General features: G+C 41.3%; 2 protein-coding genes across 3 annotated transcripts; both read right to left on the bottom strand.

The window, feature by feature from the left end:
* On the bottom strand, positions 1-9,550 carry prkag1 (protein kinase, AMP-activated, gamma 1 non-catalytic subunit). 2 transcript variants are annotated; one of them, XM_080846856.1, is made up of 13 exons: positions 8,793-9,550; positions 7,184-7,262; positions 6,458-6,558; positions 6,146-6,227; positions 6,005-6,063; positions 5,628-5,673; positions 5,474-5,528; positions 5,109-5,235; positions 4,743-4,908; positions 4,564-4,601; positions 3,285-3,431; positions 2,633-2,732; positions 1-2,285 (listed from the first exon to the last, which is right to left on the bottom strand). In XM_080846856.1, exons 1-13 carry the CDS (start codon positions 8,799-8,801, stop codon positions 2,272-2,274), a joined length of 1,023 nt encoding a protein of 340 aa, XP_080702982.1. In that variant the 5' UTR covers positions 8,802-9,550; the 3' UTR covers positions 1-2,271. The 2 variants fall into 2 exon arrangements, with proteins under 2 accessions (XP_080702982.1, XP_080702983.1); XM_080846857.1 differs by having other exon boundaries at positions 7,205-7,262.
* On the bottom strand, positions 9,544-14,964 carry rhebl1 (Ras homolog, mTORC1 binding like 1). Its single transcript, XM_080846858.1, has 8 exons — positions 14,578-14,964; positions 13,864-13,935; positions 13,414-13,481; positions 13,089-13,171; positions 12,321-12,377; positions 12,142-12,189; positions 11,656-11,737; positions 9,544-10,874 (listed from the first exon to the last, which is right to left on the bottom strand). Exons 1-8 carry the CDS (start codon positions 14,627-14,629, stop codon positions 10,782-10,784), a joined length of 555 nt encoding a protein of 184 aa, XP_080702984.1. The 5' UTR covers positions 14,630-14,964; the 3' UTR covers positions 9,544-10,781.
* Positions 14,965-16,181: the final 1,217 nt, after the last annotated feature.

Here is a 16,181-nt window from a genome sequence, read left to right as displayed (position 1 = left end):
TGAATGCAAATAGTTTGTTCCATTTTTATAGAAGATAGCAAAACACAAGACATTATTACATTTTTCTCCATAAACCATCAGTAGTGTCCAGATTTGTCTATGCATTCTTACATGCACACATAAACACTGGCCCCACACAAAACCCAGACACAACATAAAAATGAAGAAAACTAAAATATTTATATTGTGCATGCATTAAGTTAGAAATTACATGGACATACTATGCATTGTACAAAACTTGGGGTATTTACATACATGATGCATTGGGCATTGATCTGTATGTTGAAAAATAATCTCATACGCGTATTGAAGATATATAGAATGCGATTTGTAATAAAGGAAATGATATCATGATGGAATGGCTTTACAAATCCCTTTCAGGAGGGACCACATTTGGAGGACAAACAATGTGAAACATGGTTAAAGAACTCGAGGTCAGAATATCACCAAGCGATCATTCAGTTGATGGACGCCCTCTATTCACAATGACCTGTGATTGGTCCATTTGGTCAGGGTGACAGGGTTGCCACCTGGGTCAAGTTCCAGAGTCGCTGGGGCTTTTTGAAGCGAAAATGCTGACAAGGAGGGAAAGCTCAGTGGACTGTGCTGCTAAGAGACAAGGCCAGACTGCTGACCAGTAGGAAACCGATGCGAAGGAAGGACTCCCGTTATGCTAGAATGATCCTTTGATGCAGCGCACACACACACACACCTCCGAACAGAGCAGGTCACCGGGACACCGAGTTGTGGAATAAATGAAGAGTTACAAGACTTCTCCTCAAAATGAAGATGGCTGCAGTTTTTTTTTACCTTGGCTAAAACAGGGAACACAAATGTGTTGCGTCTGTGCACTAATTTTAAGGCCAGTGTGCTTATTTGCTCTTTTCAGCACGTTTTGAAAGTACAGTGATTGCTTAGGGAAAGACAGCGGCCTATGGCCAATAGATGAGAGCCTATCTCCTCATCTCCATTTCTAAATAAGCTCAAAGGAGTAAAAAAAAAAAGAAAAATGCCTTTTCAAGTGATTTAAGTGACCTTCAGTACACCTGTTCATAGAACTCAAAAGTCCTCCTTACTGACCATTCAAATGAATGCAAACACTGTGTCAATTTCATCAGCTACATGACAACAGAACTGAGAGTGTGAAATTTCAAAATACATACGAAAACCATGATTATGTCATAAATATTCAGTGTCCATATGTTTATATAAATGAATACAAGCTCTTAGAACAGCAATCATTTTTTTTCTCCACAGCAGACTTCACATTACAAGGGCTAATGGGTCATTCAGAAAAGGTTTCCATTTTCAAGTCTGGGTCTGCATTTCAAAATTCAGGTCCGTAGACCAGGCAGAGATTGAGACCATAGGTGATTTTGGCCTCAAATACAAATACTCTGTAGGCAAGGGGTTTATGTGACTCTCAACAGAGAGAATCTTCCAGCTATGGAATATGTGTTTTTTTTTTACCCATGACCACAGCAGCTAACACCACTGACTGAGAATGTCTTGCCTGGCTGCTGACAACTCCCGGCGGAGAGGCTCACGAGGTTCGAACCGCAGTGTGGGGCCGCAAAAGAGGGCTTTTTGGAATATTTCAGACGTAGCTCTGACTTCTCACACCGATCTGTTTTGACCTACGTTTGTGGGGCACAAATCGAAACCTCTGGCCGGCACGTGTGCATTCAACTGTGGACTTCCGAGGCCAGGCTCTTTTATGAAGTCAGTGTCATCTTGCTCTAACACACACAATACTTGAGTGGCTCCCTTCATAGCGTGAAAAAAAAATGGTTTAACTGCATAATTTACACCTGAGCTCCTGATGTAAAAAAAACCAGAAGGAAGTGGTGCCACCAACAGGCTGATCCCCTGCCAGAGGCAATTTTGGTGGGATGTGTGTTTGGTTTGAAATTTTGGCATGATTTCAATGTTTGTGCTGTCCATCCCTTATAGTGCCTATATGTATTGCTGGATTCAATGTGTAACTGAAATCTTTCATGTGCTCACGATGAAAGAGACAAAGAGAAAGAAAGACAGAGAAATAGAATGGAAAGACAAAGAAAGAGAGAAAGAGAGAGAGAAAGAAATCCGTTTTCACAGGTGGGTGATCAACCGTAAGAGGAGTATTTTTAAGAAGACTCCTCTCTCTTCCTGAAACCCCATCCCTCTCTCACACTTTCTCTTCAGGGTCTTCCCTTCGGGCCAATCGTCCAGCCATTCCCTCACAGACAGAGACAAAGGAACAAAAGCTCCTTCCTCTCTCCCACCAGATTATCGAGCCGTCCCTAAAACAACAAATTACTTTTTGTCAGTCTGTGGTGTCTTCCCACATGAAAAAGGTCTGTAAAAAACATAGAATTCACACTTGTATGTACAAAACTTGCCTGTGGTAACGAGCTTGCATATACAATTCATACTAAAATAGCCTAAATGCCATTCAAAGTGCAAGGCAGGTCATACATAAAACATATATGTTTTCTATGTTTACTGAAAGGAATAACACACTGTTGTATTTTATTGTTCCATATGGGTTTACATGTGCGGACATGCAAAGGAGTTAAGAAAGACAACTTTCAGGAGGACTACTCTTGCAACGACAGGGAGTTCACACAGAGCATGGGCACGAGCTTACCCTCTTCCCCACCAGTGAGCACCAGCGCCTGGAGGATATCCGACAGGGAGACAATGCCCTGTGCCACCTCCTGATCATCCACCACCACTAACCTGTGCACCTGGAGCACAAAAGAGGGATGAGACCTGGGCACTGACAATTTCTGTACATTCATGAACACTAAGATGTAAATGCACCCAATTATAGCCAAATATCTTGTAATATGTCCTGCAGTCTAGGTTTTGTCTGGATAGCTTGCTTGCAAGTACATGCGGATTCACTCTTGGGTTGGTACCAATGACTGTGAAAATCAAGCACTTTATGTTATGAAGAAATTAAGCCATAATTGGTTGGCCATATTTGCAAAATTGCATCGAGAGTCTGTGCAGTAAGTGCTTTTTACAGCCACAGCATGCTTAGTAAGCAGAAAAAAGGTCAGGTCTGCCCAGGACTGACCATATTCGGTTAAATCTCCACCATCAGTTCCTATGGTGGCTTCACTTTTGACATGAGCGAACACTGTCTATGTTTTTTTACAGTCATTGCTTGGTACAGGTAGCTGCACTTTCATCTAATCATCCCTTTCATAGCAAATCATCTCATTACATATAAGAAGCAAAGTGAACTAATGGAAATGAGTCCCATTAGGTAGGAAATGGAGAGGAAATGTCACCTCGGCCTCCACCAGTCTATTGATGATAGTCTCCAGAGTCTCGTGTTTGTAGCAGGTCAGCACGCCCTCGAAGTACTGCGAGCGATGCTGCAGGGCCTTAGTGACAGTCACGTCCAAGTTGTTGTAGGTTTTCTCAGCTGCCAGGTTCTGGAGAGAGAGAGAGAGAATCACTCAGTACAGGAGGACCACACACACAAACACACACACACACGCACACACACTTACACCATAGGGCATAGACATATTAGCAAGATCAGATGCACAAACGCAGAAACGCACAACATTCACACACACACACACACACACACACACACACACACACACACACACACAGATCAGGAGGTGCCAGAAAAACCTGCTTATATGCGCGCACGCGCACACACACACACACACACACACACACATCCTTGTGAAAAACCTACGGAACACATTCACACATCAACAGATATAAATATCAGTGTGCCAAAAAAAACCTGCTTCCACTCGCACACGCACACACAGAGACGCACACGCACACACACACACACACACACACACACACACACAACCCATTCACAACACTAAAAAAAGGCTCTGTGCCTTCTATTCACCACAGTGAAACACATATTCTCACACCCTTGCACCGATCGTGTCCAAACAGCCCACGGAGGCCAACCTTGCTGAGGGACAGGAGCACGGGGAGGCCATGGTGAATGAGTTCACACTGAGCCTGCGGGCAGCCAGTGGCTCTATTTAAAGCAGCAGAATAGTCGGCGGCTGGATTTCCTGATACCGCTGCTCCCGCACTAAGGGACTGGTGGATATTGACCTCTCATGGTCACATCAATAGCAAGGCTAGAGCTTGCATACAAACCCACACGTCCAAGCATAGCGACATAAATAGTGTGTGTGTTAGTGTCTTATTCAGGCAACAACTAAAATAAGAGAGGTTTAAGACCAAGAAAGCAACACTCCTCCATCCCAGTAGGAGTTTTATTTCCTGTGCTCTTATAGACCCAGTGGCATTACAAGGCTGACCCTTGGGCTGTACTGTACGCCAGCGAATGCTAGTCAACGCTGAAGAATGTTAGTGGATGCTAGCGAATGTAAGTAAATGCTACAATATACTAGTGAATGCTACCATATGCCATATGCTAGTGAAGAGTTGTATTAAAAAAAGGGATGATCATTGATCGTTTATGTTTTTGTCACACACGCACACACACACACACACACACACACACACACACACACACAAACACAAGCACAGGCACAAACAAACAGCTTTAGGGGGACTTACTATGACGTCAAACTTTGAGTAAATATCCACAACACGTCCTAGAAGGAGGAAAGAGAAAGGGGCAGGGACATGATCAGTCACATGACCGACAAAGACTGGAAGGAATTGAATTTACAATCATGGCAAATGGCAAAAAAATATACTGTACATTCATTATTGTTGTAACAGCCATCCCTCACCTTTGTCATCTAAAACAGGCAGAGCAGAAACCCTCTGCTCCACAAAGATACCCAGCGCTGTGTACAGTGGCGTGTCAGAGCGCACCACCGCTATGTTGTCAAACGTTCCTATACTCAACTCCTCCAGCTTCCGAGTCATGAAAGCTGGCTTGGGCATCTCAGAAATCTGAAACGAGGAGACAGAGGGCAGACACAGACACAGACACAGACACAGACACAGAGACAGAGAGAACATTAAAACCTCTCAAGTACTTTAAAAAAAAAAATAAACATCAAGGTTTCCCCCTGGTCAGCAGAGCATGGAAGGAGCAAGTCAGTGCAGGTTGTGTCTGAACATGTGGAGGAGCTTGTATGACTGGCACTCACAAAAAGTTTGAGGAACTTGAGGATCCGCTTGTGTGTGAGAATGTAGAGCGTGTTCCCAGTCAAAGGGTCTATTACAGGCAACCTGTGGATTTTGTGCTTGACCAGAGACGCTACAGCATCATATAGACTATGAATGAAACAGAGACAGAGAGAGAAGGACAAAAAAGCTAATCGTAACATATGCAGGTATTGTTCCTCATATAAACATTAGGCCTGAAAAAAAAAGTGACCGAAAAGCCACACTATCTGTCTTTAAAGAGAGGACCCAAGTATAGATCAGCACTAAAAAGACATCTCCACAAAATAACAACAACAACAACAACAAAAACTGATTCTGAGAAGGAATAAGAGTGAACCTGAAGTACCTTGCGTTTGGAGAGATGCTGACGAGAGGCTTGAAGGAGTCCTGAAGGTACACTTCTGTTAAACAACGACAGAGACCAAAAGAGACATGTCAATCCCTGACTTTAAGAAACTCTCAAAACACTGACCCTCAACTGAGCGCACTGCATTTCTTACCTCTCCAGGTCTCAATTTTGTGCTCTTCCAACTCGTAGATCTGCACCTGAGGACAAAACCCAAAAATGTCATGTGAGCATCACTTTTTTTTGTCGGATAGGCGCGCTCTACTTCCAAAATTAAAACGATTTGGGTTTTTTTCTACTTTATGTGAGCATCCCTCTCAGCCATAACACAGACTGAGAAGTTAGGTGACAACTGTGACATTTTTACAGGGGAGAATCTGTGTGTGCAGCGCTGTGCAATCACAATAGCCTGAAGTACAGCCATAATCAAATTATTTGACACTCTTTGCGCCTTGAGGAAGGAAAATATAATGCCTTTGTTGAAGGGCACTTCTGGGGCCAGCCACTTTACACCAATAGCTGGATACATACCAAGGGTGATTTGTAGTAACGATGGAGGATGTTGATGAAGTCAGTTATGGTCAGCATACCTGTTGGAGAAGGGTATAGACATAAGTCCACATGCCTGGGGATATATTGCAATTATAACAATAAATTAAAGCCATTACTCACCGACAAAACACTGCTTCTTACAGTCCCAAAGTGGAGCTGCCCTGACCCCATTTGACACTAGTGCAAAAAATGCCTTCTTCACCTTATAGGGTAGATGAAAACACAATATTATAATGTATGCTTTATTATCAAAACGCTATTGTATATAATTAGGCAAGATAGTATGTTCTATTTGTCACAGAGAACAGCTGCATGGAAGCTTATAGGAAGAATGTACGTGTGTGTGAAGGAAAGAGGGTGGGAAAGTGCCTTTACGTTTATCTGGAAATGTGTATAGTTGTGAAGAGGGTATAGTGTAAGACCCCCACTTACTTGAAGCGAGGTATCAAACACAACCAGTTTGGAGCTGGTTGGCACCAGGTCATAGCATCGATGTGACTTCATGAACCGTGTGTAAACATTATGTTCTGGATCTGGGGAGGGAAATAAAAAAAAACATTTCTGGCAAAATAAAGAGCAACTTAAACTTTCTTTTTCAAAGGTTTGAATGAGGAAGTGTGACATACTGTGTGTGTGCGTGCGTGCATGTGTGTGTGGTGTGTGTGTGTGTGTGTGTGTGTGTGTGTGTGTGTGTTTGAGTGTGTGTGTGTGTGTGTTTAAGTGTGTGTGTGTGAGTGTGTGTGTGTGTGTGCACAAGTGTGTTCAACCTTGTGTGTTCCTACGCACCCTACAGTGAATCTCAGTGCTTACTGAGTATTCATATTTCACTCTGACCGAGTCAAAATCACAAAGTGATCTACTGTAACATCATTACAAGCTATCCAACACTTTAAGTTACATTCTACCTTGTTCATTTAAGAGTTTACTTTTGTTTCTGGGGTGATGAAGATTGGTTTTACCCAGGTGAACGAACGAACACACACACACACACACACACACACACACACACACACACACACACACACACACACACACACACACACACACACACACACACACACACACACACACACACACACACACACACACGCACACACACACACACACACTTCAACACACACCATTCCATTAGGTCAAACTGAAAGGAAAAGCACATACCTGCATGCTGGGCTGCCTCACCTTCTACAACAGGCTCCTTTTTCACCTCTTGGCCTACATCATCAAATGAATCTGTAACCTACAACACAGATCACTTGTTTTGTAAACATCACTAGTACTAGGAATAATTCTAGTGGGATTAAATCAATTAAAGATGACATCCATTTGTGACACAACCTGGACTATTACACACACACACACACACACACACACAGGGATGGACACACATACACACCGCAACTTGCCCTTCCAATGTCTTTGTTATCTTAAAACTGCAAATGTAAGCTGGAGAGAGATATGGCTTAAAACATGATAACAGCCCACTAAACCTCACCTGTTCTAACTGTATGGTATGCAAGTTCTTAGTCTGCTGAGCCCACAGTACATTGTAAAGTATTGCTGAAATATTAAGCTGTACTCATCAAATATCACACATCAGCAACTTTTGATGTGCTGAGTACCACAGCAAGATGTGTTTTCGTACCATAATGACGAGACTTGTGAATAAATAGATAAATAAGTTATGCCCGGAGTTATAATTTGCAGCACTGGTTTTTGTGGTTAGACATTACATGATGTCAGCGAACCAGAGATATGTGGAGTATGACAAAGTCTAATCGGTCAGATACAGGTCTTAACATCAAGTCATAACATTTGAATAACAAAAGGGATTGTTTTAAAGAAATAAGCCATTTTATGTTGCACCAAATAAATTGTAGTTGGTGACCACTTAAAACATACTGAGAACTACAAATTCAGCCGTCACACATCGTTGCAAACTTGTTGGACGCCTGCACCCTTTCTCTTTGCCTCCCTGATGTTTTTCCATGGAGTAACTTGCTTGCTTTATAGCTCATTTTATTGAGAATATTTCCTCAAAGGTCTAATAGACATGTTTGGGCAACTTCAAGTACTTTGGTATCCGCTAGCAACAATAACTTCGGAAATTACTTAGCGATAGCTTGTAACAGTGATAACTAGAACGCCCACCCAGTTTTAGCGCTACATAATATTGTCCCAGTGTGTTACAAATATTTATGTTATGTACCCGATCCCTATGGAATTATCCATTATCGCTAACTGGGCAGACAAGATATGTGACGCGCCAAACAATTTGGCTGCCATTAAGCGTTCTATACTAGATAGAAAAAATACTTATTTAGTAGTGTACATTGACAGCCTAGCACCGAAAGACCACACTCAGTAGCTAGCAAGGGAATACCATTTAAGCTAATTGATAATCCCCATCCACACTGACCGGCTGTTCAGCTTGCTAGAAAGTTTAACTGCAAAACTAGCTAGTGACAGGAAGCATAGCCAATTGCCAACACTTGGCTAGCGAGTTCAGTGAGGTAGTGTCAACTAAGATGACTGGTTTCATGACTGGATTTTACGTGGACTTGCCTAAGACTTTCTGTTTAGTACATCGTGGTGTAACCTCTCAGCTGACACATTTCTCCAAGACATAACCAATATTAGTAACGTTTACTGACTGGGATATTTGTTCTAGCCTAGCTGGTTAGCAGCTGTTGGCTTTCTTTACATTATCGGTAGCTAAGACGCTGCATAGCTTGCTCACTTAAGCAGATAGTTACATAAATGTACTCACACACTCCATGCCCCGTTTACTGACTCCTCAAGTCAGAAGTATGACCGTTTCTCCCTTGAGCCTTTCCAAGGACGCGATATACTGTACAAATAAAGCGATACGTGGATAGGGTGGTCTATTTACTGTCTATGCTCTGAAGCGGCCTCCCCCTTGTTTATTTCCGGTGAAGCTATAAACTGCGCATGTGTGAACGACGCCGCGTTTAAACTGCCACACATAATCGCACCAACCGAAATAAGAGACAACACATTCAAGAGTAAAGGATTTATTTCATTTATATACAAAACTGTTTACAGCAAGATTTTCTGTATCAACTAATCCCCCACGTGGGGTATTGGGTGTTGAGGTGCAACAACACCACTGGATTTCCCCAAAAGCAATGTGGGAGTCGAGTCTACAGAGTAGAGAAACCCTAGAGAGCACCTTAAATCAGTCTGGGCAGAGGTGAATGGTCTGTGTATATGTGTGTAGATGAATTTTGGGGAGAAAGAGGGGACATGAGTCATATAATGGGGGGGTTGGGGGGCTTAAGGCACGTGACACAGCATCACCAGCACAGCTTCTTTTACACTACCACTCAATTACAAACTTAACCAACCAACCAAATCAATAAATCAATCAAGATTTTTCAATTACCCCAGGTGATGCTTTCAAACAATTCTATAAACAAAGTAATATCTGGAAGGGAAACCAATTAAAGCTGTACAAGGAATACAGCTAAGTTTGCGGGGGGGGGGGGGGGGGGGGGGCGTGTTTAATTTCAGTAGTAGATATTTCAAAACCCTAAGCGGTCAACAACGTTTCAAAGATGAAAAATTCTAATCAAAAAGGAGAAAGAGAGATAAGAAAAATGAAAAAAAAAAACATGATTTACAGTATTATAAAGAAATATGCTGCTGCTGCAATATTCTCATCAGAGGCACACAGTTGTGTACCTGCAGATAGTCTGAAAAAAGATCTGGGGGCTGAGGGGAGGGGGTTAAACCCCACATAAACCCAGAAATTATTGACAGCTAATGAAAGGCAGTTACAGCAGTTGAAAAAGAGACTCCTGTCAATGGACCAATGCATCCTCCATCCTATCCTATCCTATCCTATCACTTCTCCAGACATCCCACTCCTGACTTAGCACTGACTTACGAGGACTGGGCAGGGGAAAGCTTTGCGCTTTTTTGCACAGACCCCCCAAACCCCTTTTACCTCAGTCAGTGAAGAAGGGAGACAAGGACAAGCTGGTAAGGATTGTAAGAGACTTTTTGACAGAAAAAAAAGCCACAACGGATTGGCTGGAATCTATGAACAACCTGAGAAAATAGACTGAGTACTTATGTTAGGCACCAGCGATTGGTTGGCCTAAGTGGTGTCTAAGGCAGAGACAGCCAATGACAGTGGACAGAGACACTTGAGTCACACCACCCACTTCTGATAAATGGCTAGACGTGTAAAGTTGATTACTAGTGTCCAATGAATGTAAGGCTGTGAAAATGAACATGTGTTATATCACATTAAAAATGTAGCGCTGAAAACATTAAAATTAAGCATGTGGCTATTCAGTTTATATTTGGCAGCTTTCTTAAACGTACTTTTCCCAAGTGTTGCTTGACTGAGGCCAACCAACCTAACAGACTACAGTACTTTTCACAGCAAGACTTTTGTCTCCGCATTACTTTACATGTCTTATTTAATCACACTGGGAATACTTTGTTAAGTGAATTCCATACCTCTTTTTTCATTCATATACGTTTGATATATTAAAAAGAAAGAATAAATAGAATGCGATGTTATGTTCAGTTGGCCTCAGAACACTGTGGAGCTGTGAAAAGAACTATACAGAATCGTATGGGGACAGAGTGCGGCAGTTCTTTGCTGCTATGGGGGGGGCCTTGACCTATAACTCTGTGGTTTGATAGGTTACAATTGGCTGGCTGGTGATGTTGTGTCTCCTGGCATAGGCCAATTAGCCCACTGCTTGTGTCTGCCTGGACCCGCCTACATCACCGCGCACTTCTTTTCCTCTGAGGGGCCGTTTCCATCTGCTTTTTCCATCTCCAGGATAATTCTCTTGAAAACCTCCACGGCCGTCTGTGCCAGAGAGATAAATCAGACATCTCAGTATTTTTTAACTGATTAGTTCCTAATGGCACCCTTCCCCTTTCAACACCAAGCAGAACATTTTTATAGTAGTTCAAGCTGCTTTCAGGCACACTTCATGGTACTTTCGGAAATAGATACTTTGAGAAAACAAAGAGTAGGACTGGTTTGGATTCTGTAATCAGCAAGTCAAATTTCTAAATGATCTAGATATATTGACCAATCAGGACACTCCCACAGAAGCAGGCAATTATTTTGCAAGTGCACCACACATAAGTAAGAAAGGAATGACTAATACAGTACTCTTGCGCAAGTAAGCAAAAAATGTTAACATCACTTATAAAATCTTCAAGCTGAAATGTGTCATGCATTAAACATTTGAATGTCTAATATATCTTAGAAAAGTGAGATTTGTTGATTTTGGAGGACTGATGTACATAAACAATGTTGACACACCAGTATTTAGAGGGAAGTCAGTGCACATATCTCAGGTGCAAGACAGGGTAAATACAAAAAACTACTGAATCAAGGTTTGCAAACAAAGTTTTACTTCCTCAAGAGTGTCCCCCCCCCCCCCCCCATATGAACCAGGATAACCTGATGAAGACCTGAGAAGGTCGAAACACTGGTTGTGCGGCATTAACAAATAAATAATTTAACTCATGGGGTAAAAGTTTGTGTGCTGACTTTTCTTCAGTAGTTTCTGACACACCAGTCGTCAGACTCTATTTGTACTGCTGAAGATGCCCAGTACAAAGGACGTTTACTCCACCTGGTTTTCTTTAGCAGAGGACTCCATGAAAGCAGCACCCCAAGAGTCAGCCAGCTTTTTGCCCTCCTCTGGCTTAATCACTCTGGGGACATGGGAGCACACACAGACAGGATAGACAACACAGAGAAACTAAATTATGGAATGACGCTAAAGCTGGTTTTATTTGTGCCACAAAAGAATTCAGTCTAGACATTTCTCCCGCAAATTGCATTAAGATTCAACAGCACTGGCTGGCGGATCTGACTGGATTCATCCACACTCCAAATTACCTTTAGCATGAAGACACATTAGTGCCAAGACAATAAATGAATTAATGAAACCATCTTTAGTGTTCAGTAGTGTTCAGTAAAACTTTCTTGTGACATACACTAACATACGACTGGGAGGGCATTGGGTTTACAGTGTCTTCTATAAAGGACATTACTGAGGAATTTGTAAAACCAATGCAGTTCTGATTCGCCAGCCATGCTGTTTCATTGTTCTTACCTCTCCATGTGAAGATCTTTTTTGTTCCCGACCAGAACAGTAGGCACCCTAAGATGAACACCACAGCTATTTTAGTGTAGTTCTACATTTGTGTAGTAGCTAACATCAACTGATATCACCCGCGCCCCACAACAGCAAACGCAATGAAAGATTAAAAAGCTTTGCAATAGAAAACGTACTGAATCTTTCCAACCATATCCAGCAGCTTGTCGTGTAGAACCTGAACAACTTCAAAACTGAAAAAGAAAGGGGAAAACGAAAGAAAAAGAAAGGAAGAAATAAAAGTTAGAGAAAAAAAAAGAGGGGGTTGTTAATGTATATTGGTTTAAGGGCCAGGACTGTCAGATATGGCCAACACACATACAGCAGAGTAGAGCTGAGCAGAGCAGCAAGGTCAATAAAGGACGGGACAGTTATCTCAAGTATGCATCTGCACTGCCATTGTTCCTGGCTGTGCACTCTCCGCCGAGATTAAAAACCACCAGGCACTAAAATAGGTTTTGGCCGAGGACATGTACAGATGATTATGTTGCTCTCATATTTCACAGTAATTAACACATTCATTTCAGTGAAGTAGTGCTGACGCAGATACAGCCATAACAAGGGCCTTACACAGACACATCAAGTCTAGTTTTACCAGAGTACATTTGCCAGTATTACAATGAGCACTACAACTTTGAACACCCTCTCTGACTCACTGCAGTAAAGAGACTAGCTAACTATAACATCATTAGGAAGGATCAACTAGAACATAATCAGCATCTGTCTATTTTCAAATGGAAAATATTCCTCAGTGTTCAGCTCAGCTGCTCGTAGGTGATTTAAAAATACATTGTTTTACATTATCATTTTTGTAAATGAAAACATCTAGATTCTTCCATGCACTCCCATCTTACCGAGCCGTCTGTGCTTGCCTCAGTGAAATACTAGGGCACTATGACACCCACCTTTTCATTGAGGTGACGGCGTAGACAAGGACATAACCATGAATGTCCATTGAGTGAGATTGCGGGAAAATGGAATACTCGTCCTGGAAAAACAATTGAAAGCAGGTGAGATTTATGTAGAAACTGTGAAGAACTTATGTAAATGGGAGACAGAATGCCGTTAAATTTGCTATAGCAGACACACACTTTTCTAATTATTAAAAAAATACAGCGACATATAAGGCATTTGTATCTGCACATAAAAAGTACCATCCAAACAAGTTCACTGACTGGTATTAACTAACTCCTATGGATTAACGACTGCAACACCACATGTAAATAGTACCTGACCAGCAGTGTCCACAAGCTGAAGATTAAAGTCCTGGCCGTTCACAGATACCATTTTATTAAAAGCTGTGTAAAATCAAAAGGATAGGAGAATCATGTCAGTAACAATGGTGGAATATGTAACACCACACTGATAAACCTATTACTGCTGTGAGTCACACTACACCATAGAAAATTCCTGGAAGGTGTTAACTTACTTGGCAATAAAACGTTTCTAAATCTGACTATGACGAGTGCTTATTTGTACCATTTTTAAAAACAGCTACAATACAATAATAGTTGTATTTAATCCAAATGACTGCTTGCACATGACAACTCTGCACATGAGCTAACAGAATAATTTAAGAATGAATGAATGATTGCTATTAAATAAAAATATCCTATAAAATCTTAATGTTCAAACCTGATAAACAACATATAAACGGGGGGATTAAGTGCACAAACTTACTGTTTTCAATAGTAGGGTCATATGAATCTACAAACTGTCCTTCCACGAACTGTATAGTTAGAGAGGACTTGCCTGTTACAGAGGAAATTTGGTCAATTAGTGATACATTTGACATTTCCCACCGTTGCAATAACGCATGTCAACACGTATATATCCTAATACGGTCATGGGGGCAAACCTCAAATAAACTTGCCTTACAGTTTTCAACAGGTAACAATATTATAAATACACAAAGGGAGCTCCTACAATCACGTAACAGCCAACAGCCTGAATAAGCATATGTTGAAAACGTGCAATTTATTATAGGTGACAAACTAAAACACAAAAGCAAACCGTGCCTGGCCCGGCTAGCTAGCTAGCTACATTCGTTAACCTTACTGTTGTAACAGCTGCCTTACCTTTAGCTGGCTACCACAACTTTCGCATGTGCCAGAGTTAACTTAAAGATTAGCTTACTAGCGAGCTAGCTGAAGTTGATAAAATTATTATTCATAAAGTGACTTACATTGCTTATAAAGACACTTTCAGCTAAATATATGAGCGATGGTTAAACGCATTGTCTAAAATATGTCAATGAAATAGATCTATTGTGACTGCAGTTCATTACACTTGAGTTGTTAAAGGTAATGTTAACGTTAGCTAGCTAGCATTGCTATGCAAACAAAAACAAAGACTAGCTTGCTAGCAGACCACACTATTCCAACTGTTACTCACCAACAGACCTATACCCCAACACAGCAATCTTCCTGTGTTTCGGTTGAGGCATTGTTTGAAAATAGAGTATGTAAAACGATATCAAGTATTTCCGATGCTTTAATACTGAAAGAAAAACTTTTATCGCCACATTCGTATCTTGTCACGTGACAACAACAAACTTTTCCAGGCCGCTCGAGCTAGCTGTCCGCCGGGCCTTGAGCTTGACTTGAAGAAGTGGCGCGTTAAAACTTGAATTTTGAACGATATCGATCGAATATTAATATTTGATGCAGCTATACACTAAGAGTTCTGATATTTGAGCAACTTGCTCTTGCTTTTCAATACTTTTGACCTAAACAAAAAACGGCTTATTCACTGCCGTGGCGCTTTCGAGACACACTGTCGAAAAATGGGCATTAGACTAGACACGGCACGCCGTCGTAAAAGAATCTACGTCAGACGCGCCGTTGTAGAGTAAAGTTGAGACCTATGGCAAGCCGTTTTCACATTTAATCGAACCACACTCCTATCTGTAAGTACATTTTCGATCCATAATAGCATTTATCAAGGTCAAAATTGTATTCTCACTGGTCAGAATGCTAATGGTAACTCTTAACACTAGTGGACATTTTATTTCAAGATAACCTAACCCTAGGTCCACTGGTGAAAACCACGAAACCCTTAAAGGCACCCAGTGCAACTTTATGTAAACATTCAATGAAAAATAAACATTCAATTTCTAGTCTTTTATACACGTAGTAAGTTTCAATAACTCCATACCATTACATATCGACATTCAAGGAGCAAAGATGAGATGTCCCTGTGTGGTGAGAACTGATAGAAAATCGTAAACAACAACAATCGCCGGTGGGGAGAAGCCATTTTTCCATTGACTGGAAGCCTGCTTTATTTATTGTAGGTTACAAAAAATAAAGAAAATGGCGGCGATTGTTGCTGTTATCGATTTTCTATCAGTTCTCACCACACAACGACGTCTCATCTTTGCTGCTTGAATGTCAGTATGTAATGGTATGGAGTTATTGAAAATTACTATGTGTAAAAAAGACTAGAAATTGAATGTGTATTTTTAAGCCTCGAAAGTTGCACTGGGTGCTTTTAAAAAGGGTAGAAATGACGTCACTTTTGCCATTCATGCATATTGGGCTTTCAATATCTGATATCCACAATTGCATTTGTTATCAAAACTGTCTATGTCATGCTTATCGGTTCAATATTCAGATCACAAATTAATATTTCGAGTAACAGAAAATGTTGTGAAAATATCCAAAGTTTCGATTATTTTCTGTATTATTCAGAAGATTAGGAAATTTAGAGACAAATGTAGGACTCGGCGGGGGTGCTAGGACCTCGTTAAAATAACCTACATATATTTTGTAAAGTGTGGATGGTTAGATAATGAGTGACTTGGAAGGGAAGATAAAAATCTAATTTGCAAGAGTAGTCAAGTGGATGGTGGACCTGTGTACAGGAGGAGTGCGCCTGATGTCGTCAGAGTGGCAGCGTTGTAGTAGGCATATTGAAATGGCTGCCCTGTCTAGTCCTACATTGCCTGATAGTTTCTACTAGAAAGAATGCAGTTGTGGATGTCTGTAATTACCATT

This window comes from Sprattus sprattus (assembly GCF_963457725.1).
Source record: "Sprattus sprattus genome assembly, chromosome: 10".
Classification (NCBI taxonomy): Eukaryota; Metazoa; Chordata; class Actinopteri; order Clupeiformes; family Clupeidae; genus Sprattus; species Sprattus sprattus.
This window is presented reverse-complemented; position numbering and strand designations above follow the sequence as displayed.